The sequence below is a fragment of the Bactrocera dorsalis genome, chromosome 2 (genome assembly GCF_023373825.1).
Source record: "Bactrocera dorsalis isolate Fly_Bdor chromosome 2, ASM2337382v1, whole genome shotgun sequence".
NCBI lineage: Eukaryota > Metazoa > Arthropoda > Insecta > Diptera > Tephritidae > Bactrocera > Bactrocera dorsalis.
This window is the reverse complement of record NC_064304.1, coordinates 84,628,504-84,652,893: the sequence shown is the minus strand read 5'-3', so window position 1 is coordinate 84,652,893 and position 24,390 is coordinate 84,628,504. Positions and strand designations below refer to the sequence as shown.

The window sequence follows — 24,390 nt, the reverse complement described above, 5'->3', positions numbered from 1 at the left end:
GTTTATTTATACTACTTATTTTTTATATACTTCAGCCCTTTACGTATGTATATATCGTCATCTGAAATGCAAAATAACGTAACAACATTTTCGGAAATTTACAGTGGCATCAATGAAACATCACATAAAATAGAACATGAGTGAAAAAAAATTTTAATATTGGTTAAAACTGGTTTATATCTGCGCGCAGAACCTGAAAATGTTGGACCTATGTGATATTATGTATGTAATTTGAAGTAGTGAACATAATCAATAAGACAGTCGATTTCGAATTTTTTGATGATACGTTATTTTGCACTTCAGGTGACGATATGTATATATGCGTGAAAACCGTAAAATATTCGAGTATATGTTGTAAATAAAATACATACTTGAACATGCGAATCTCAGAAATTTTACAATGCAAGTGAGGGAAAATGTTATGAATAATTAAGTTATATGGATCGTAATTAATTTGAATTTAGAATAAACTATTCATTAAATTATGTAATGTATATAATAAAAATAAATATTCATACCTTACCTAAAAGCATTTTTAAAAACAAGCTGTCATGTTGTAAAAGTTAGGAATAATATCGGAACACGAATATTAACGGAATCGCCATTAAGGAGCACACCAAGTTTAACAGCCTAAATAGGCGGTTTTGAGAAATAAAAAAAAAGAAAACAAAGTAAGTCAATCTTTAACTTTATATATAAAAAGTACGTGTCACGTTGTTTGTCCGCAATGGACTCCTAAACTACTGAACCAATTTTATTAAAATTTAGCACACTGTGTCCAGTTCGAGGTTGCAGTATAAGTTAAGTCCTAAAAAAATTAGTAGTAGAAACTTATATCTCTTTCACAATGTACATACATACGAGTATACATATACTTTCTTTCTATATCTTAACCAATTAAAATATCAGAAATTCTTTATAATTTGACATCCAAATTTTCGATATTAAAACGCCACTATCCATCAGCAATTCAATTAACACCATCTTAACAAATCGGAACCGCATAAATTCCATCAATCAAACTCTCTTTCATTCAACCTCTATTAAATGCTGAATAAATATAAATATTTGTGCATATTTAAACATACAAACATACAAACATTCAAATGTATTATCTTATCAAAATCTTCGCACCAAAAAATAATTGCAATGGCAAGTGCTTTGTTTATTTTCTACAATACAGTTGCGCGCATACATATAAGTACAGCTGTTGATATCGTCGTGTAGTTGAGCGATTTATCACATTTAACACACTGAAATCACGTCGCACACACACACATACCTGCGTACTTGCATGCATAAATAAGTGGTGCCTACACAATCAAATAAATGCCTTCGCGTCCGTATGTATTTGCGTACCTTCGTATTTATTTATGCAAAAAAAGCACATGTGAAAAATGAAAATAAACGAATTACTCCAGTATAGTGCTCAACGAACGAGTGCTCACTGGCGGCTTATTAGCCATTTTAGTCATTCACTTTCCTCGCAAGCCGACGCGTCGATGGGCGAGCGTAACTGTGTAACGGTATATTTGCAAATTGAATTTTTACGCAAAGCAGCAAAGCAATAAAAAAAAAGTTTCGAGAAAAGAATTCAAGAAACTAAAAACGAACCAAAGTTTTAAATATATCATTGAATGCTGTCACTTGTTCGCAATTAGAGTGATTTCTTTCCATTAAAAAACGAAGTAATTTTTTAAATGCGCTTGAGCGTTTTGCAAATATTTAAAATCTTATTTAACGGTTTCGCATTAACCAGTCGTGTTCTGTGTGCTAATCCAAAAAAGTAAATACTGATTTGTGATAAAACGTGAAAGTCGCTAGAAATAGTTTTTTTTTATTTTGTATATACATATTTATATCGCTCGAACGGGAGTTTAAAAATAAACTGAAAATTTTGCTAAAAAAAGGTACGACGTTTATATCATGAAAAACTAATTTACATAAATCCAAAAGCTATAATTAAACTAAATGTGTTAATTTTAATTATATTATTACGTATTTAGTTGACTCGCTATCTAAGTATAACCCGAGTTACGTTAGACGTGCTAAGTAGAAAGAAGCCTATCGGCAGTCAATCTAATGAATATTGAAAAGTGATCGCAGTCATGTGAAGTAATGTTTATTAACGAATTTTTACTTTCAATTTTGAATTCAGAAAATTTAAGTGCTTTTTAGTCATTCACACTGTGAGAACCAAGCAAGTGGTTCCCTATTACTTTTTAAATTATGATTGCGATCGTCTCTTAAAAAATATGGGCAAGGGCGTGGGAAACCGGGGCACCGGGATGATTCTAGTGAACTGTTGGAGAAAAAAAACTACAAACAAATGTGTTTAGAACATCGAGCTCTCCTGCGAAATACGGGCCCGGGAAAAATTGTAATCTATCTTCCACTGATCATATGAATAAGTATACGAGATCTGTCATAATAATATCAATGTGGAAGAAAACAATGTAAAACGTAATTCCCATTTTGAGTGTTGCAAACCCAGTATCAATCAGAAAATTAAATTACTTAATTTTCTAAATATGTAAGTGCTCATGATAGATAAAGTCCTCAATATTTTATTTCGTGTTTGTTTTGCAACCCTCTTGAGAAATACAATGAATATTACAAGTGCAGTTCTACAAAAGATTAAGTATCATATTGCCGGAAAGAGATACTGATTTTAAAAGTAATTTTCCATGTTATATACTTGTATTCTGTATTTAGTCTGCCATAGCTTCTGTTACAAGTTCAGGCCGTTTAAGAATAAAACTATAATACAATTTGTAATAAAGTTAATTTTATTTAATAGTGCATATATTAAATGAGCGGCATACAAGATTGCATTCGAAATAGTTACCTTTCGCTTTCACACAAACCCTCAAACGGTTCGGACATTGTTCAATAACAAGCACGCACAGTTTCTTTTGCTATTGACTGCGCTGATTGAACCAAAGATTTTTTGATTCTCCAAATCTTTATGTGATATTCGAAAGAAAATTTTCTTCAAATTGTAGTCCAATGGATTGAAATCTTAACTTCCCGACGGCCAATCATCTGCAGCTTTGAACCCAGGAATATTGCTCTTTAGCCACTGCTGGGTTTTATGTGCTGGTACCGAATCTTGTTAGACGATCCAATGCTCATCATTGAAGAGTTTATTAATTAACTGCTCTATCGTATCTTCTAAAACACCCTGTTGGTACAATTTTTCCCCAATTTTAACCCCTTTACCACAGAAGAATAGAGATGTAACGACTTTACGTTGAACCAAACCATTATAGCAGCTGAAAGGTGAAAACGGTGAATCGTTGGAATAACATTTTTTTCATTTCTGGAAGTTTTTGCTAACAGTATAAATTGAAAAATTGTCTCAAATGCGTACCTTAAATATGTAAAAAGATCGGTTAATGAAGGCTCGACAGCCACACCAATACACTTGAAAAAAACCAACTTTTGGGTTGAAACCAACCACGCCCGTCAATTTTCAATTAAATCAGAATAGTAATTTTTAGAAGTGATCGAAACTTTTCTTCGGCAAAATCAATTTATTAAAATAGCCTCCTTCTGCTTAAATACACCCAAATCTTTTTTTACACGGATTTGAAGTTACACGGTTGAGAAAAAATTTGTTTTTTTTGTAAAAAATGTTTAATCTACTACGGTTTTTAAATCACTGGCTTGTAAATTATGTTTGCTTTTACCACACTTAGCATCATTGCTGAATTGAACATACATAGTAGTAACTGGGAAATCCCCTTATTCTATAACCCTTATCTACATACATATTTTGTTCGCATAATATTTACAATGCTGAAATGGATATCTCCAGCTAATATATCGACTTTAGTCCAGTTCGTCACAAACAATGGCGCTTGTTATTAAGTAGCGACGAATAATTATGTACCAATGTTAATATTTTTTCTTTATTTCTATTCTAATTTTTCTGTTCTTAGTTCTGGATTAAAAGATTTCTTTTGTTTTTTGCTTAATCTACCAATTTTTCACCTGTATGAATTATGTATTTTAAGTTTTAGTGCTCAATAAAATACCATATGAACAAATAAATTGTATGCATACCCGAAAATTTATAGTTTTCAACATTTTTTACACGGTTTTTCGAAGTAAATATAGCTCAATAGCTATAATCTTACACGGTTTTCATATGACATAGAAGTATTCCCCTTTTTCTATAGGAAACGCCTCTTTTTTTACATTTTTTTTCTACACGGATTTCTGAGGAACGTATCAACCGTGTAAAAAAAGAGTTGGGTGTATAGCTTTCTGCACGATCCAAAAGCATATCGAACGAGTGTTTTTGCAGCTCGTTGGCCGGTATGGTCGCCAGTATGCCAGTGCAAGCCTTTTGAATGGCCTCTACGTCTGCATAACGCTCACCTTTCATGGGCAAACGCATTTCTCCGAAAAGGAAAAAGTCGCACGGTGCCATATCAGGTGAATACGGGGAGTGGTTAATGGTTAAAATGTGATTTTTGGTCAAATAATCGGTCACAAGCGTCGATCGAATGTTCGATTCTGAGCAATTTTTGATCGTCAGTCAATTTGTGCGAAACAAACCGCGCAAACACCTTTCTTAAGCTCAAATGTTGTATAAGTAAATGCAACATGAAAAAATACATAGTTGAAACAGTTGGGACAGAAATGAGCATAAATCAACACAGAATGTAATTCATCTTATCCGACAATATACTATATTCTATAATATAGATGGATTTTAAAAGAACCTTTTCATATTAAAATAACAAAGACGATATTGCCCACCAAGATAAGCATATGTATATGAATCATACGATATTAACATAACCTAATTAATTCAGCTTTATGATTTAATTACTTTTTGAATCAGTCGTGTATTTATAGAACTCTCATTCTTCCCCTAAAATATCGGCAGTTGCTTATCAAAGGTATGCGCCTTGGTTAGCATATGAATAAATCTATCTCATCGTTTTATTAAATTTGTAGAATTCATCTTGTGCAATCAGGTTAATTGTAAAGAATTGCTCAACTCTTTATGATTAACTTTATTTGATATGTTACGTACAAACATTTTTACTACCCTATAAAAACTAGATAATTTCGCTGTTCGTACCAATTAACTGTGTACCAATTACAACAAAATGTCTGAAGTTCTTAAATTACGAAATGCTTCTAAAAGGCTTGTTTTCAAGAATTATTTGTCGTGTTTATCGAGTTTCGATTTGTTATACGATTTCTACTTCTTCTTTATTGGGGTAGACATCGCTTACGCACTTATAGCCAAGTTCGCAACAGCACTCCAGTCGTTCGTTCTTTTCGCTACGTGGCGCCAATTGGATATTCCAAGCGAGGCCAGGTCCTTCTCCACTTGGTCCTTCCACCGGAGTGGAGGTCTTCCTCTTCCTCTGCTTCCCGCGGCGGGTACTGCGTCGAATACTTTCAGAGCTGGAGTACTTTCAGAGCTGGAGTGTTTTCATCCATCCGGACAACATGACCCAGCCAGCGTAGCCGCTGTCTTTTAATTCGCTGAACCATGTCAATGTCGTCGTATATCTCGTACAGCTCATCGTTCCATCGAATGCGATATTCGCCGTTGCCAACGCGCAAAGGACCATAAATCTTTCGCAGAACTTTTCTCTCGAAAACTCGCAACGTCGACTCATCCGTTGTTGTCATCGTCCAGGCCTCTGCACCATATAGCACGACGGGAATTATGAGTGACTTATAGAGTTTGGTTTTTGTTCGTCGAGAGATGACTTTACTTTTCAATTGCCTACTCAGTCCGAAGTAGCACCTGTTGGCAAGAGTAATCATGCGTTGGATTTCTAGGCTGACATTGTTGATGGTGTTTACGCTGGTTCCAAGACAGACGAAATGATCTACAACTTCAAAGTTATGACCGTCAACAGTGACGTGAGAGCCAAGTCGCGAGTGCGACGACTGTTTGTTTGATGACAGGAGATATTTCGTCTTGCCCTCGTTCACTGCCAGACCCATTTGCGTTGCTTCCTTGTTCAGTCTGGAGAAAGCAGAACTAACGGCGCGGGTGTTGAGACCGATGATATCAATATCATCGGCATACGCCAGCAGCTGTACACTCTTATAGAAGATTATACCTTCTCAACTAAGGTCTGAAGCTCGAACTATTTTCTCCATCAGTATATTGAAGAATTCGCACGATTAGGAGTCGCCTTGTCTGAAACCTCGTTTCGTATCGAAGGAGATGTCTTTCCCTATCCTGGTGGAGCTTTTGGTGTTGCGATACAAAATTCAAACATAGCGGCAGCTTTTAATCGACGAAGAAGTGGTGTGTATCGATTCCCTTTTCATGGGTATTTTCCACACTAAAGCCATCCGAACAGTTTGTTGACGGGAAGCTTTACTCTTTCACACAGTACGCTCGATAGAACTTTTTATGCAATGTTGAGGAAGCTTTTCCCACGGTAGTTGGCAAAGATGGGGGGTCTCAAACGACTGTGCTATCGCCTCAGCTAGTAAATAAACAATCATATAAAATATATAAAATTTGAGGGTGAAAATGAAAAATATTCGTACTATCATATTATAGTCAATTCGCATAAATCATGTAACTGTTATATCATCAACAGTACTGAAAATGATACGGAAATTTTAAACAGATATTCAGGTATATGTATCCCTTAACACCATAGGCTTAGAGAAGCTAAAAATATATGTTTTTCGTAAAAGAAAAATTATATTGAGACAGAACTGTATTTGTCTTTGCATAGCGATGAGACTTTAGACGTAAACAGTCCGGCTTTAAGTATACATACAGCTTGCAAATTTAGTTAATTAGATAATTATCTACATTGAAAAGAGCACTATTGAACTCAATTAAGGAGCTATCTAAAAAGCATATTAGTCTAGCAAGTCTAGAATCTAAAAATAGCGCGATTATCTCAAATCGCAACTAATTTTATTATTATTCATTGTAATAAAATATGGACTTAATTATGTACTTTAATCAATAATATAGAACGCTACAATTTCAGAAACTTTTATTTACATAAATACGAGTATATGAGCTATTTATATGGGCTTTGTATATTGAGTTTTTATATTTATCTTATCTTGCTTATATTGTTGTATTGAACCATATTAATATCGATTAATTTTCTTTTGCAGGTCAATGAATATGTGTACAACAGACGGACAAAAAAACAACAACCAAATATAAATGCTAGAAAAGAAAAGTGATTTGTACGCATGGTCGGAAGAATAACCGGTGGAGAAATAAAGAAAACCAAATAATAAGGTGAAAACGATTGATATTAAAAAAGCAACAACAATTTACAATTTTCTATGGTAAAAAAATTAGAAACGAAATCGGAAACCGTAAAGATTGAGTCGTCAAACCTGACAATGAAAGCAATGAAAACTCATTAGAAAGCAACAACAACAGCAAAAAACAATCAATTAATAGCGAATAGCATTAATAACATTATTTGTTATTAGTAATAACAAATAAGTGGTAACAACAACAACATTGCGCTTTATACTATACCGGTGTTCTAATTGGCAACAATAAAGCCGATAACCACAACAACCACACAACAACAGCAAACATAACTGCATTGACGACAATATGATGGACGTCAAAACAGCGGCTGCAAAACATAGCAACAATATGGACAGTGTTGCTAATGGCAACGCTGAAATGTTGTTAGCGCATGATGAGGTCGATTTCATTGCTGTGGCTGCGCACAACAACAACAACAATAGCATTTTCGACAACAAAACAATGAGCAACGGATTGCATTCGAATTCGAATACAACTTCGACAATTTTCACGAACTCGAAAACGTCAGCCAATGAACATTTACAATATCAACAACAACAACAACATAAAGAAATAGCAAAGAGCAAAAAGAAAGTTGTCACAAATGAAGAACCAAAGAAAAAGAGTTCCCCAAAAGAGCGCATCTCCTTGTTCTCCACACTCGGGCGGCGCTTTAGCCAGAAGACGTTGAAACAGAAGGACTCTAATGCTAACGAATCCAGCACAGCGCACGAAAAATCTACAGCTACGGCGACTCCGTCAACAACAATAACAAACACGGTAGCTAAAAATGCTGCTACCAACAACAACACGCCTCACCGCCAACGTACATTTGTCAAGAGCTCTTCAATTGTCCGTCTTTTAGGCAACACCTATCAGCAGCACGCCAAAAAGCTGGAAAAGCCCCAGTTAAACTTAGAGAAAGGTAAAACACCGTTAGATGGTAAATTCCATACATACGGCGGCAGGCGTCGCACCAACGGCCCCTATTTAGATCGCTTCAAACGCTATTCCAAAGACGATGGTGATGTTACCTCAAATAAAAACAATAACGAAGAAGATGCAGAGCAGGCTATGGACTTCACCGATGTGCTGGAGTTAGAAGCAGATACCGCCGATGAACTCCAACGCGCTTCTAGCGGTTTGGAACGATTTTGTGATCATAGCACGGTGGCGGCTGGTGATGACGAGGCCGCCGCGGAATTGGGCAGCAAAACGATGCGTACGCTGTCGCGCAGCCTCGGACGGTTGTGGGGCAAACGTTTGCATAGTGTAGACATAAGCACGCCAGATCCAGAGTATAAGGTATCATATTTGGGCAACGTGCTAACCGGCTGGGCCAAAGGTGAGTCAAAGTTAAAAAAATGTGGTATAGAGTGTTGAACTTACCACTTAATTTTCATAAGAATCATACCAATTGCTAACGAAGTTAATATAGTTGTTCCGAATATGTAGCCAATATGTTTAAACAATGTGGCATTACTGTCAGTCCCTGGCGTTATGCTTTGACTGTCATTCAGCAGGCTTTAGAAATGTTTCTCCATAATTTTAGTATGCTCTGGGCATCAGTCACTAAATTACCTCTGGGGGTTCTATCATACAAAAGTATTTCGCCCTCTCTCTTTTTTGTCTGCAAATGCAATCTATCTGTCCATCTGTTTCCCTTCAAAAGGAAGGTTTCACCCAAGACTGTTGTTTCCTTTTCACTGGAGGCGTTTTTTACGTGACGGGTCCCAAACCCAGCGCACGACCCTGGGAGGGAGGGATTGCCTTCTCACTTTTACCTAGAGGATACTTGATATATGTAAGACCGGAAGTCGTGAGCTGCTTGAGCCATATGTAAAGAATCATTTCTGGCCACTCCCAAGTGAATGGCGCTCAGAGAACTTTTCCCATTTGCGGGAACTTATACACATGAATCCACCTTCCTAATAAGGTTTTGTAATATAATGAATAACTTACTTACTTTACTTAAAATGTATCGTATTCCCTTATGTTGTAGGTGAAGGTTGCGTTGAAAAGCAACTGAACACACTGTGGCGCAACTATACCCAAAACAACAAGCCCGACATGATCATGCGCATTAAGGTATGCGCCAGTGGACTTAAAGCCACCACACGCCAACACGGACTCACCGAGTACTGGGCCAATCGTATCACGCATTGTTGTGCACCAAAGAACTACCCGCGCATCTTCTGTTGGGTGTATCGACATGAGGGACGTAAACTAAAACATGAGCTGCGCTGTCACGCAGTGCTCTGCAGCAAGGAGAAGGTGGTGCAAGATATTTGCAATACATTGAAGGTGCGAACAGACTGTTTCTAAATTAGATAAGCATACTAAATAAACTAACTTCTTTTCTTCCTTGCAGGAGAATCTGGAGCGTGCACTGCGCGAATTTAAACGTGAAAAAATTCTCAAGCAGAATGCTCGTCTCAGCCTAGCCAATGCAGCATATGAAAATCCCAGTTTGCCTCGACGTAAAATACTACTCAGCGTCGGTGGTAACAATTATCGACCACCGCTAGAGCGTTCCAAGTCCGCACCGAAGTTAATGGCCATCGAGGAGGCTATCGGTGAGGAGGAGGGCGAGGATGCTGAGGACACTAATGAGCCGGAAATGAAACCGTGTTGCCAAAAAGATTCACTATACCCTGCCATGACTTTGGGTCGTAGACGCTGTCGACGTGGTCACTCAATAAGACGCACAGGCAAACCACGTCTATTATGTGGCGTTTCCTTCGATGAATCACAAAAGCTTAAGCATATTTTAGCCGGAGACATGAAAGTAGACACTTGCTGTCATGACAAGCAAATAACCAAAGAATGCGCCAGCCAACAGCAAGCTACTGCACCAACCACAGGGTTAACCGAAGAGCAGCGTAATAGTTATGGTTCCGATGACTCGGATGACTTTGAGAAGTTGCTGAAATACAATGACTACGATGCTAATACATCGCTAGCAACGGAACTTTTGCCCTACTTCGATATGCAACTGCACAAGAACACCAGCAGCAGTCTCAGTGATTTGTGTGCGCTGAAGGATGACGAGGAGCCGCTCAGCTTACTGCCAACCATCAATAATGATCCGATGGCACATCCCGAGGGTGATCTGCTGCCCAGTGATTGTGCGCAGGGAACGAACGGCGAATTAGAGGAGGAGGAATCGCATGTTGGCCTCCGACGAAATGGTGTTTGTAGCGATGGTGAGGAGGATTATCTAGACGCCGATGATATGTACTTTCGACAGTCGAGAATCTTAAATATTTTACACCGCAACTCAATGCGCAAAATGGCACAAATTTCGCTGAGCAGCGACGAGGGTAGCAGCTTGGAAACAAATGCCTCGGCACCGCTCCAATACCGTCACCAAACACAATCTTCTATATCGTCAAACGCGTCTTCGAATGCCACCACCAGCAGCTCGTTACAGGATGGACACAACGGTTCCTCAACCGGTAAACGTCACAGCGGCGCCGATAGCGATGAAGGCTCCATATCGAGCGGCTGTGAGACGGCCAGCATCGTGACGGCCAACCAAGATGATCTATCATTACAATACCGTCACGACAAACAGTTGCTGCAGCTACAGCAGCAACAACAATCAGCATTGCAGTACAGCGACGAGGCACACTTTTTCAACATGCCCGACACGAATGAATCACCCATCACAGCCGATGAAATCTACCAAAGACTCGAAGCGCGTCTGCAGCGTCGTCAAAACAGCGACGCCACCACATTCAGCAGTTCGAGCACAATAACACTGAAGATGAGCGCAGGCAGTGACGGTTCTTCGCCCCAGTCGCCGAATGAGCCAGTCACCCAACAGTCCGCAAGTGAACAACCAGCGAATGCCTTAACGAATAGTACAACGCGTGTACGTCGTCAACGCCAACGTCAAATGGTGGCAGCAACACCACCGCCACCCGACTGTAACGCCGACGACACGGACTCAGAGTGCAGCGACGAATCCGGCTATGTGGAGTATCAAGAGCGCGAGAAAACAGTGCGTGAGAAGATTGGTGACGTCGAAAGGCGTCAGTTGCAACAGCAACAACTACAAGAACAACAACAACATCAACCTATTGCACAAAAACGCCAACTTAAGCCACAATTGCCGCCGAAACCGTTGCCGCGTCGCACGCTAAGCGGCGCCAGCGCAGGCGCCTTGGCAGGCGCTCAGCGTACAAGTAGCAGTACCACAGTGTGAACATCGGACAGACGCAGCTGGCAAGGCAGTGTTGATTTTGCTGAGCAGTTAACGCGTGCTTATATTTTTGAGTTCGAAGTTAAGTGTATGCGCTGCAGCACAGTGCGATAAGAGTTTGGAAGCTAGCGGCTGGCGTTCTTCATTGCTTACATGTACATGGTTGTGGCTATTAAGCGCATGTTACAAAATGTTGAGTGTTCAAAATTTAAAGCCTTGCTTTCGAATGCGAAATTCGTCTATTTTTATGGAAAATTCTATAAGATAATATTTTATTTTTATAATTATTATTATATACAAAACAAAAAATATAGCCTTTTGGCACCTATTTAGCATTATTTTATTGAATCAAAATTGTTTTCAATATTCTTCTTTAATTTCAAAACTTATACTGAATCTTAATACTTTAAAAATATAAAATTTAAAACAACTATGCGGCCCACAAGACCCGAAAACACTCAAATGCGCCTAGTTCTTTGTTGAAATATTTGTTGTGTAAATATAAGAGAAAAAAATAAACAAAATCAAACTAAAGATTAAAAATTATATGTACAAAGGTACATGGAAATTTATACAAAATATCATACAACATAAATATACATACATATATTTATTTAGGCACATATAAAAAGTATACACAAGAAGTACATATATGCCTAAATTGTTACATAAATCTGTTTGGCTCCGAAATAATTAATAATCGACTTTTTTAAATAATATTTATATTTTTTATCTTTAAGTGCTTTATTTTGATGTGAATATATTTTATATAATATATATTGAATATTTATATGTATATTCTATATATATGTGTGTGTGTATATCTGTACAACACATACACACTTTTGCACACATTGAGTTAATTTTTTTTTATTAATTATACATTTTATACTGTACAAAATGAATTACAAATAATTTTTGCATTTTTTGCGTACAAATTTGGCGTAACAAATGATAAATTATGTCCAAAAGCATTAGAAGTTATAAAATTAGCAAAATTAAATAAAATAAATTTTTAGTAATATATTTTCGAAGCATTAAAATTACGCATTTTGAATAAAAAAAATTATTAAAAAAAGTGAAAATTGCCTTAAAATTAAAAAATGTTAAATAGCAGTCTTTAAAATAAGAAAAAAATACATACAAACATATAACAGTTTCAGGGAGCCGCTCTAATGCACGCTCTATTTATAGATGACAACTGAATTAATCTGTTATTTCTATGGAAATGTAAGCATTTATCGTTTACACATTTTTTATCGCACTTTCACATTAAATATACAAATTTATAAAATATATGCTTATATGCCTCACCACACAGACCACAACGCACATACAAATGCTTACAAATTATAATTTTTCCTTATCACCCATTTGTACATAAAAAAAAAATTTTATCACATTATACATAGCTCTTCATACATACATATATGCAACGGCTTTACCATTAAAGTTAAGGCTTGTAATATTAATTAAATTAACTTATACACATACACACATAGGTATGCATAGCTGTATATATGAATAATGAAATTTCTATGTCAATTGTTGTTAAAGGTGATTGCGTAGCTTAGAATGTATATACAAGTATACTATACTACATATATAACTGATAGGTAAATATGTATTTACACACGTATTTATGAGCATATGTACATATGTATGTCTGCAATGTTGTTATTTTTGTAACATGTATACATAACTCTACATATTTTATATACTAATTTGTTTGTAAAAGGATTTAAAAAAAATTTGTGCAAAAATTATTTTTATTAAATGCATGTATACATGTGTGCATACATACATACATAGGTATTTTACTATTAAATAATATATCTAAATATTATAAATATAAAGAGATATATACACAAATTAAGATAAATGAATGATTAATGAAATAAGTGAATAATTTTGAAACGAATTAATAAAACTATTATTTGAATTAAAATAAAAATGGTTTTTATTTTGATTTTCGAGAATTGAGTAGTATGTCTCAAAACTCATTTCATATATAACAGATATTTTCAAAAGAAAAACACACGTGTTTGGAAATAGTTTTCAATATTTGGTATTTAAGATAGTTGCCATCGTTTGCCTCACTAACGCTTTCGCTATACAAATGTCCAACATCTTCTTTAGAAACTTCAAGTGATTGTCTTATCAAATTGTATAATAAAGTACCAAAAAAAACACTTTTATTACCCCTTGTTGATTAAAGGAAAGCATATGAAACGCATAGCCGCAGACATTTAGGCGATTTTAATTGTAATCAGAATTTGCTTCACTTATACATACATACGTACAAGTGTGTCTAATAAAAATTATAAATAAGAATATTAGGAAATTAGCACTTGTTACGTATACGCACTTTACACCTCGATAGGAAAAAATATTTTGAGGTATTCCTTGAGGTAAATGTTTTCGGAATTGTTACTCGATAGCACTTATATTTGATGCTAAACGCGTAATTTATTAAGAATTTAAATTATCTGGATTTTTATAAAAGTTGGGTTAGATAAATCTGGTAGGCCAACAAGCCACGCATAGATCAGTCTGGTCCTTTGCGATACCAGATGGAGTTTAGTTGCTAGTTCCAAGAGAAGTAGCCATCCCTTATGATGGTTGCGCTTGATGCGAATTTTAACTGACTCTGAACTCTGCAGCCTCACTATAAATGTCTCCTCCAGTACATCATACTGTGGATACCCCAGATGCTTACAGCGTAGTCTTGACAGTGCGAGACAACTGTACAAGAAATGCTTGAATGTTTCCCCGGTGCTTTGCTCTAGACATTTTCTGCAGTTTTCTCGATGTTGCAGCCTCATCCAACGGGCGTGTATCACCACCAGGCAGTGACCAGTTAGTATTCCCATCATGTTCCTACAGTCTCTTCTATCGAGTGCCAATAGGAATTTTGTGTACTACCGATCTAACGTTTTGCATATGACCTTCGCAGTTTTGCACCCAGGTATGTAGCTCATTTCACCGGGTTTAGATTTTCTTTACCACGCTTCTGTAAATATCGTTGTATAGATAATGCATGGATTTCTCAATGTTGGTCACGTTTGCGGATGTTGTGAAGATGCTTGTTTCTATCAACACTTTCTACTGCTACTCTGCTTCCAAAAACACTTCTGATCGATATGCCGTACTACTTAAGTTACTATTTTGGCTGTCTACGTAGACGTTGACTCTGGATTTGGCTGCAGGTGCATTAGAGGCCAACTCCGCGGCTTTCGCAATAGCAAAGACCTCAGCTTGAAATGTACTACAGTGGTCCGGCAACTTAGAAGGTTGCCTTAAGCCTAACTCTGGCCAGTATATTCCATCGTCCATCTTCATGCCACCCGTATAGATGTTAAGAATGTTGCGTGTAGCTAACATACCTTTGCGCCAGGTATTTTTTACTATGCTTACATTGAGCCTTCTTTACCAGTTGAAAAGTGGGGTCAACCCAACCCAACCCACCTAACCGCCATTACCCACCGAGCTATACCCGAAGGTTCTATATGTAAATACTTCTACAGCCAGTAGTCGTCCCATTGATTTTGCTGGAGTTGGAATTGTTTTTAAAGCTCCCATTATGCACATCGCAGCGAGCTTCTGAAGCCATAATAACATAAAGCCATTGTATTCCATATGCACAAATCGGTTTTAAAGTGCTTGTATATAAGATCACCTTAGTTTCGATTTAGGACCCAGTAATCAGTACATTTTTCTCGACTTGATTTTAAGCTGATCTTCTTTGGTTTTTATTTGTAGCTGCCATGACAGTCTTGTGTCCTCCCGAGATACTTAGCATTAGGCGAAAATCGTGTTAGTGTTGGGCCAAGCACGCTGCCTTGCGGAACACCTGCTTTGAGTAGTGTCGGATGTGTCATCATTAATTCTAACGTAAAAATATCTGTAATGTAGGTATGACATAAGAAATTGGTGAAGTGGAGCAGATAGTTTCATTTTTATTTTAAATAACAACTCCTCGCGCCAGACTCTTTCAAAAGTAAAAAAAGTCACATAAAGCCAAATCCAAATAAAGGCCAAAAAGGCAGTAGCAATCACACTAGAATATGATGGCGCATTTTCCTCAGGAAAAATCCATGGAACTTCTGCCCACAAATCCGGTCGATTAGCTTCAAGTATACGCCTCAAAAGAGCAAAGATCGTTTCGTTTGACCTGTGGAATAAATTAATTTTGATAATGATGATAATTACCAAACATCACCTGGGCGAAAAAAATCAACTTGGGAAATAACGGACGCCCTATTATATATATCACTATATCGGGTATAAAAATAAATAGAAAGTTTTCAAAGCGAACGATTTTCTCCTGATCTTACAAGGTAAGCCTATTTCTTCTTTGCAAATAAACTTTTTAAATCGATCAAATTATTAAAGTAATTTCGACTTTTTTATTAAAATGCGTATTCAAATCAAGTACAATGAATAATGATAAATTTTAAAGTCTAGAGCCCTGGAAAATTTATATATAAAAAGATTATAGTGATGCTTTAAACAATAATCCATGACGAATTTGTAGAAGACATCTTGTTATCCCTGTTCAGGATATATTCATAAAAATCTTAAATATAAATGCCTTTAATGCATTTTCTTCTTCTTTACTGACGTAGACACCGCTTACGGAGTTTACAACAGCGCGACATGCGTTTCTCCTAGCCAGGCCCTTCTCCACCTGGTCTATCCAACAGACTAGAGGTATTCCTCTTTCTCGAACACTCGTCGAATACTTTCAGAGCTGGAGTGTTTTCGTCCATTCAGACAACATGATCTAGCCGCTGTCTTTTAATTCTCTTAACTATGTCAATGTCGTCGTATATCACATACGGCTCATCGTTTCGTCAACTGCAATATTCGTCGCAAAAATATGCGCAAATGACGATAAATGGACCTTTCTCTTGAAAACTCATAAACGCGACTCATCAGATGTTGTCATCGTCCATCCCTCTGCACCATACCTGTATAGCAAGACGGGAAGAATGAGTGACTTATACTCGTAGAACTAGGTTTTGGTTCGCCAAGAGAGGACTTTACTTCTCAATTGCCTACTCAGTCCGAATTAGCACCTGCTGGCAAGAGCTATTCTGCGTTGAATTTCGAGGCTGACATTGTTGTTGGTTGTCTTGCCCTCGTTTACAACCAAAAATATGTCTTAAGCATTTTCACTCCCTTATTTTAATATATGTATTTACATATTGATTTCAAAATATTCAGAAATTTGATATCCATATTGCTTATAGTAAAACCTGAATCTTATTAAACAAAAACAAAAAATAAAAGAACTTAATAATTTTTTGACTTTCCTAACCTCTTTACTGTGTGCAATAATTCTGCTAATGTTAATTGCTACGTAAATGCGGTGAATAGAAGATAAAAACTATAATGTAATAATTATAGAAAATTTTTAAATGTTCGTAACCATATGCATATAAATTTTGTGGTTTCTCAATTTCCTCAACACATTCTTTCAATTACTCAATATTTTGTTCGCAATATTGTTGCGATATTTTGCAGCATGTTGCACAACTCTCTCTCTGTGTCTCTCTCTCTTATGGATTCACGCGCGCACAGACACAGCTTGTTTAAACATTTTTGTTTGCGGTTTTAGCGTATTACAAAGAGACAAAAAAGATTCGAGTAAGATTATACCGGCCTTTTACACAACTTATGACAATAATCATACAATATTTAGGGCACTTACAACCTGTCATAACGCATCGTAAAATCATAAAATCATAAATTTTTACACTTGTTTAAAAAAATTATTGTTGGATTACATACAAAAATATTTTCGTTGTAACTTATATCTTTATGAGACTATATAAAACCCCTAATATATAATAGATATACGTAAATATATTGGATATAAGTATAAGTAAAAATAGTAAGACCTTTTAATATTTAATAATTTCGCACGAAACCCCATTCATTGAATTTTTTTTTCTAGGACATTATGACCATCAGAAATGTCACATCAAAATAATATTTAGCATTTAGTATACGTTTGTCGTTCTGAAGTACATAAAAAGCATTCGGCGATTTTTACGATGAATGAAATTATTCAACAAAGAAATACCATTCAATTTTGTGTGCGGAATCAATCAGGTGCCAAAAGGATCAGCAAGTTTGCTTTCGATAATAATCGTTTGTCGCGAGCAAATATTTTCGATTGGTATTCGAAGAGGGTCGAATACGTGTTGACGACGGTTATCAACATCAACTGATGGTTAACACGTCAATACAATGAAGGAATGGGTGCTTGAGCATCGAAGATTAACAATCAGAGATCGTTAAAATATCCGAACGATCAGTAAAATCCATTTTAAAAGATCATTTGAAGAAGAAAAGTGAAAGCACGGTTGGTTCCGCAAAATTTTCAACCAATATCGTTCCGCAACCACCGTATTCGCCTGATTGAGCTCCGTGTAACTTCTAGCTATTCAGCAAGTTCAAACGATCGATCCGGGGAAGCTTGTTTGAGGTAATTCATTAAGCGTGGATCAGTACACGCATTGAGGCTATTCCTGAAATTGGCTTTAAGAACTGCGTGGAGGATTGGAAAAATCGTTTAATCAGAAAGTGTATTGGGGCCAAGGGAGATAGCTTTGAGGGGAACGACACAGAATTTGAAGAATAAATTAAGAATTTTCAAATTTTGAACAAAGTTTGACTATTTCTTTGTTTATATGGAATTAACATGACATTTTATCTTTTTAAAAAAAAGTTTTTGTAAAATTATTATATTTTATTTATAAACAAACGATATTATTTCACTAAAAAATGTATAATACATATAATACATATAGTACACCGTTAAATACATTTCTGTACACATTTTCAAAACTATGTAGCGTCAAACACACTGCTTACTCCCCCTGCCGCTGCTCCACGATACTCCACTCATTCGCTGCACGAGTCGTTGACGATGCCGCGTTTCTGTAGCAGCGCACAAACGGTACCACGGAAGTCGTACTGCGAAGCATCTTGTAGTTGCTGATTGAAAACCTGTCGTGGAAAACCCAAAATGTTTGAAAATAAACCACCAAAAGTTGGTATTTTAAAATATTATATAATCGCAAATATTCACTTACACCATCGTAAATGATGGTCGGCACAAATGAGGGCGAATACTGGTTTGTCACCTGCTCTGCCAATAGCTGCAACTGCGTGCCCACGTTCGTTTTCACACAACCGTCAACGTCGCTGCTGAGGCCCACCAAGTCGGTGCACTTGAAATCAATGGAATTACCGTAAATACGTTATGAATAAAAATTATTTTGGGAAAAGTAAAACTTGTCTGCTCTTACTTCTTCCACATTCTGCTTATCGTTCGCCAACATTTGACAGATGGCAAAGCGCACACGCTGATCCTGCGTACTTGGCTGATTCAAGACACACGATTGCAAGCGATTTCCAGCACATTCTGCGGGTCCATGCTGGCAATAGAACTCGCTGCCATGGTTGACAGACTGTTGAAGAAAAATCGAACAATATTTTTACGAATACTAAGACTTAAAATACAGTTAAAAGATACCATAATATGCGTACAAATTTTTGGGTCAATAAATTTAAAAGTTTTCTTTGAAAATGTTCTGGAAAATTCGTTTTTTCGGCATTCTAACTGTATGATGGGTTGTTTTTGAATTTTTTAACATAAATAAAAATTAATAAGTAATGAATCAAAATAACTTACACGTGATTTCCCGAACGGCACCAGATTTACATTTAAGTTTTGTTTGAGATTTCCATAGGCTGGCGCCAGCTGCCTGCCCATGAATCGAATGCTGTCCGGACAAAGAGATTCATACAAAATAGTCACGTCAAGCTGGAATTAAAGCCCAATACGTGAAAAGGACATCGATTTTATTTAGTTAATGAAGAAGTTGCAAGCCGTAATGGATTAAGATCTCTACCAATATCAAGGTTAGTGGATACATTTAAATTTTCAAATACTTGTATACATATTTTAGAATCTGCTGGACCAGCTCAAAATAACGATACTTTTCAAAACTGCATTATTATTATCAGTAATGCTAGATAGCAAACATACCATACTTATTTCGAATACAACATGCAGCGTACAAAAAGCTTCCAACCAGAGATAATGAGATGTCCAACTCCTCTCTCATTGGAAGTGAGAGAACAATTGCTAAACGTCAAAACCACCTAAGCTTTGACAGTTGACTGGATTGAGGAGGTTTTGACGTTTAGCAATTGGAAACGAGCGATGGCCAGACTGAAATCTTACCAAAAAAATATGAAAACGGAGGGATTTGTTGCATCGTTCAAGACCACTTATAAACATTTTTTGATTAAGAGGACAGTGAACAACAGCTGTATAAACAGACGATAAATTGGGTGAATATAAGATGTATATGATTTGTTTTCAGTCCCAATGAAACAATAAAATTATTCGGTAGCAACGAGAGTCTGTTGACGTAAACAAAATCACTTAAAAAACATTCGAATCTAAAGGGTGATTTTTTAAGAGCTTGATACTTTTTTTAAAAAAAAAACGCATAAAATTTGCAAAATCTCATCGGCATGACATTTACTTTTTGAAGATAATTTCATTTAAATGTTGACCGCGGCTGCGTCTTAGGTGGTCCATTCGGAAAGTCCAATTTTGTTTTTCGAGCACGGTTCTTCGGAATGTTGTCTTCCAATAGTTGTAGGAAGTTTATAGCTGTGTGGCATGTAGCGCCATCTTGTTGAAACACATGTCAACCAAGTTCAGTTCTTCCATTTTTGGCAACAAAAAGTTTGTTAGCATCGAACGATAGCGATCGCCATTCACCGTAACGTTGCGTCCAACAGCATCTTTGAAAAATACGGTCCAATGATTCCACCAGCGTACAAACCACACCAAACAGTGCATTTTTCGGGATGCATGGGCTTCTTGAACTTCACCCCAAATGCGGCAATTTTGCTTATTTACGTAGCCATTCACCAGAAATGATCGCTGAACAAAATTTGTCGATAAACACATTTCGAACCGAACACTGATTTTGTAATAAAATTCAATGATTTGCAAGCGTTGCTCGTTAGTAAGTCTATTCATAATGAAATGTCAAAGCATACTGAGCATCTTTCTCTTTGACACCATGTCTGAAATCCCACGTGATCTGTCAAATACTAATGCATGAAAATCCTAACCTCAAAAAAATCACCCTTACATCGATCATATTAAAAAAATACAAATTATTTAACAAAGGTTCCACAGCTTTTACTTTTTCAAAACTTTTCGGTGAAGTAAAAAAACTAACCGAGATACATATATATAAATGACTAGGATGACGTCTGTCTGTCTGTCCGTGCAAACTGCAACTTGAGTAAAAATTGAGATACAATATGTATCTTGATGAAACTTGATATGTAGTTTCCTTAGTACAAAAAAAAGTCGAGTTCGTAGGTGGGCGTAATCGGACCACTGCCACGCCCACAATTAACCGAAAAGTGTCATAACTAAGCATTAAATTAAGATATAAAGCTGTAATTTTGTACAGGGGACCGCAGCAGCAAGAGACACTTGTGTGCAAAAAATTTTGATTAAGTGGGCGTGGCTCTAATAAGCTTAATGTACATATCTTTTAAACAACTTAAGCTACAACAACCAAGTTTTCTGAGCGCTAATGTTAAAAAACTCCTATCGATAATGTGAAAATGGATGAAATCGGAAGATGATCCCTCTCACTCCCTATATAAGCGCAGTAATCAGTAACTAATTACGCCAGAGACATTACATTTTACCTCCGAGTTGGTGTGAGAAGACTTTTTGGTAAGTGGTGCGAAAAATTAAACGATGAGCGTGGGCCCGCCTACTTTTTTGTAAAATCACATATCGGACCCGAAAGGCGATATCAACTAAACTTAGTCCGTTGAATCCTTCTCATATTCCTATGTGCGAAATTGGGCTACAACCTCGCCAACTTCCTATATAACACAATTTTAAGTTCCATTTGCTTCTATGACCTTCCAGAATTAATTGTAATAATGGAATAACACTTCGCACTAATAATTCCTTTAAATTGTGCCACATTATCACCAAAAATTGCCCAATTCAAGAAAAACTGTTTAAACCCCTAGGTACCGAATTTGTGAGTCCCAGTATCAAATATCGGTCAATGCGAAAAATATGCAAGAAGAAATCCAGAAAGAATCCTTTCCTGACAATAGTTATTCTGTGTATCAAAAAATGGGTTGAATAAGGTCAAAACTTCTCTGAGCCCCCATATACCTAACTTCTAACAATTCTTATGCCGAATTTGTCGGTCATATATTTTTGACGTTTTACATCTTAAGGTATTTCCCTTGCTTTGATTCTTGCAAATTGCAAGAGTATAAAATGTTCGATTGCACCCGAACAACCCTTTCTTACTTGTTATTTACTAATATCGTATTTGCGCATTCAGTGAAGGTGGTGAAGTCCTTCTACGAGTCATGCTTCCACCCCCATCAGAGAGGTAGCAACGGATCTGAACATCTCATATGAATCGACTCAACCATAACTATTTTAGTTAATGTTTTGAGTATGAAACGAGTCAATACTAGACTCATACCAAAAAAATTTAATAGGCCGTCACATTCTAGCGTTACTTTGAGACTGATTTTTTGGCCAAAGACGAAACTAGAGTCATGATTCAGCCACCATATACGACAGATTTTTCTACCTGTGATTTTTTTGTTTTTTTTTTCGAAATTGAAATATACGCTTTAGGGAACGCGCCATGAGTCCATTGAACCAATTTATAAAAATCACCAGACAATCTGTTCGTTTCATGAACAAACAGCCGATAAACACACACCAATTAACATATAGAGATCAAATTTCACACGGACAGAAAAACAGTTTCAGCAATATAGGAAACAAAATTTGCGGTTTGCTCGCGCAGCTTAAGTCTACCAGTCCAATTGAGAACTGTGTTTCAAATGTGTTTAAAATTTTTTCTTAAATTTTCGTATTCGTCTGGATGTTATTCAATAAGAAAAAGCAATATTTTTGGGTCTCCTCAAAAAGTCTTCTAGAAAAACTTTCACATAAAATTTAATAGAAAGTTTGGTTTTCCTAAAATGTATATTTTGCCTAGCTGGAATTAAAGTCATGATATGACAACGTTATTTTAAATAAAGCCAGAAGTTGATTAATGCTTAAAGCTCTCACAACAAAGTTCTAAAAGGATTCTGAGTTTAACGATTTTGTTGCGTTCCTTGAGGTACTTAAATACTCGAAAACACAAAGTTGATGAAATTTGATCAATTGCTGATTTTCTTTGGAACTCTTTTGCAAAAAAGTACTAAAAAAACAACTTATTTAAACTCGAATTTTCACGATTTTTATGCATATAACAAGGGTTGTAAAGACTTTAGAACTTATAGCTTCCACTTTATAATATCAGTTTTCCTATAAATTTATTTTTTCGCAATCATTATCAATATTTATAAAAAGCGTTGCAAGTCGCTGCGGTCTAATGCGCTTACAATTAAAATCAGATATTTATTTTACGAAATTTTCACGCCTCTACCTTGTCTGCAGCAACACTTTGGCCGCCTTGTGCGCCCGCTAACACAACAAACACGAATTGGAGCAACAAAAGCACAGACCATTCAATTTCGGTTTTCAGCATTGCGACGAGTTTTGCTATAGAGCGGTAGCCGAATTCTTATGAGCTTAATAAGCAGCTAAGATTTACGAGCATCCGTCTTGGAGTAGTTATTTTATTTGAATTTTTTTCTAAATTGAATTTTTGATGAGTTGACTGCTACGTGGTGGCGCATAAAACACAGCAAATTTGAATTAATTTCGCGCAATCGAGCAAACAAATATTTTTTTAATTTTTGGAAAAGCCAATTTTAATTTTTTTCTTAAATGAACGGTACCGTTAAAAAAATCACTTTCGCAGGCGCGTGCAAAAAAGGCTCCACACGTGTTCACGTTTCGGCGCCACTCAAACGAATGAAGAACACAGTTAGTGATTTCTGTAGTACATATGGTCGCTCATGACTACCGATATCAACATCATCAACAACCAATAACAACAACAGTGGCATAAGCGCCAGTCGATGGCCAGTAAGTCTTTGTGTTCGGCGCTTAAGCTTACCCACACGCCTCGCCGTTAAGCCGGTTTCGAAGGTGCAACCGATGGACGAACGTTTACTCCGCTCAAAATGTGTACGCGTATGTAAGTGCATGCATATACGTACGTATGTATATTAAGACGAACATATGGAGCAAATCTCACTTTAGCGGCAGGTGAACGTGGGAAGAAACGAAGCACAGTGACGCGAGCTCGTATATGATATGCTCAATATAGGGTTTGACTTATTATTATATTTTAAGGCCAAAAATAATCGCCTTTTAATCATCGTTTCATCTCGGCGCCAACCTTAGCAACTAACATTTTGTTACGAATTCAAACCAAATTGACAGAGTTACATATTTAACTAAATCGTCTCTGATACCTATTTTCGATTAACGATACAACCCAAGGAAGTCACGAAAAGTAATATTTTGACTCGAAGTAGAAGAATCTAATGACCTGCTCGATTTCAATAGTTTAAGCCTTCACCATTATTTTAACCGATTTTTTAGAAATAATTGTCATCTTTAAAGTGATTGTTAAGCTATCTATTTATGAGTATGATATAAGTGATTGTTATTTTCGTTTATCTAAAAGAGAAATTCCCCACATCCAGCGGGTAACTAATAAAAAATAAGACCTTTCAAAAACCTACCTGGAAATGTTTTGCAAATAGGAACATTATAAAACGAACTTATAATGTCAGATATAGCTTTGGGAATCTCATCTGGATTTCTCTCTGACAAATTTGAATGCTGGGAGTGTTGAACAAGACGGGAGATTCTATCATATTTCCTTAAAGCAAA

The 24,390-nt window shown here is 36.4% G+C and overlaps 2 protein-coding genes and 1 long non-coding RNA gene across 6 annotated transcripts in view; 1 reads left to right on the top strand and 2 right to left on the bottom strand.

Moving 5' to 3' along the window:
* Positions 1-11,985, top strand: part of LOC105228533 (uncharacterized) — a 70,726-nt gene extending 58,741 nt beyond the window's left edge. For 2 of the 4 annotated variants that reach the window (XM_049449089.1, XM_049449087.1), the window contains 3 exons: positions 7,132-8,630; positions 9,288-9,589; positions 9,657-11,985. In XM_049449089.1, coding sequence (XP_049305046.1) covers positions 7,592-8,630; positions 9,288-9,589; positions 9,657-11,495 — 3,180 coding nt within the window. In that variant the 5' untranslated portion in view covers positions 7,132-7,591 and the 3' untranslated portion in view covers positions 11,496-11,985. Of the gene's footprint in view, positions 1-1,462; positions 1,911-7,131; positions 8,631-9,287; positions 9,590-9,656 lie in introns of those variants that run through there. The other 2 variants (XM_049449090.1, XM_049449088.1) reach the window with 2 other exon arrangements.
* Positions 1-24,390, bottom strand: part of LOC125776537 (uncharacterized) — a 182,155-nt gene that overhangs the window by 75,850 nt on the left and 81,915 nt on the right. The window lies entirely within an intron of this gene.
* On the bottom strand, positions 18,232-23,478 carry LOC105228534 (GILT-like protein 1). The gene is made up of 5 exons (XM_011208408.4): positions 23,030-23,478; positions 19,201-19,332; positions 18,815-18,976; positions 18,599-18,736; positions 18,232-18,512 (listed from the first exon to the last, which is right to left on the bottom strand). Exons 1-5 carry the CDS (start codon positions 23,129-23,131, stop codon positions 18,408-18,410), a joined length of 639 nt encoding a protein of 212 aa, XP_011206710.2. The 5' UTR covers positions 23,132-23,478; the 3' UTR covers positions 18,232-18,407.

What these genes read in the sequence shown, in the direction of transcription:
- LOC105228534 (XM_011208408.4), bottom strand. Translation starts at nt 23,131, where the DNA reads ATGCTGAAAACCGAAATTGAATGGTCTGTGCTTTTGTTGCTCCAATTC. An exon ending in AAAGTGTTGCTGCAGACAAG is followed by an intron (nt 19,333 to 23,029) that starts GTAGAGGCGTGA and finishes CTTTAATTCCAG; the next exon opens with CTTGACGTGACTATTTTGTA. An exon ending in CGACCATCATTTACGATGGT is followed by an intron (nt 18,513 to 18,598) that starts GTAAGTGAATAT and finishes TTTCCACGACAG; the next exon opens with GTTTTCAATCAGCAACTACA.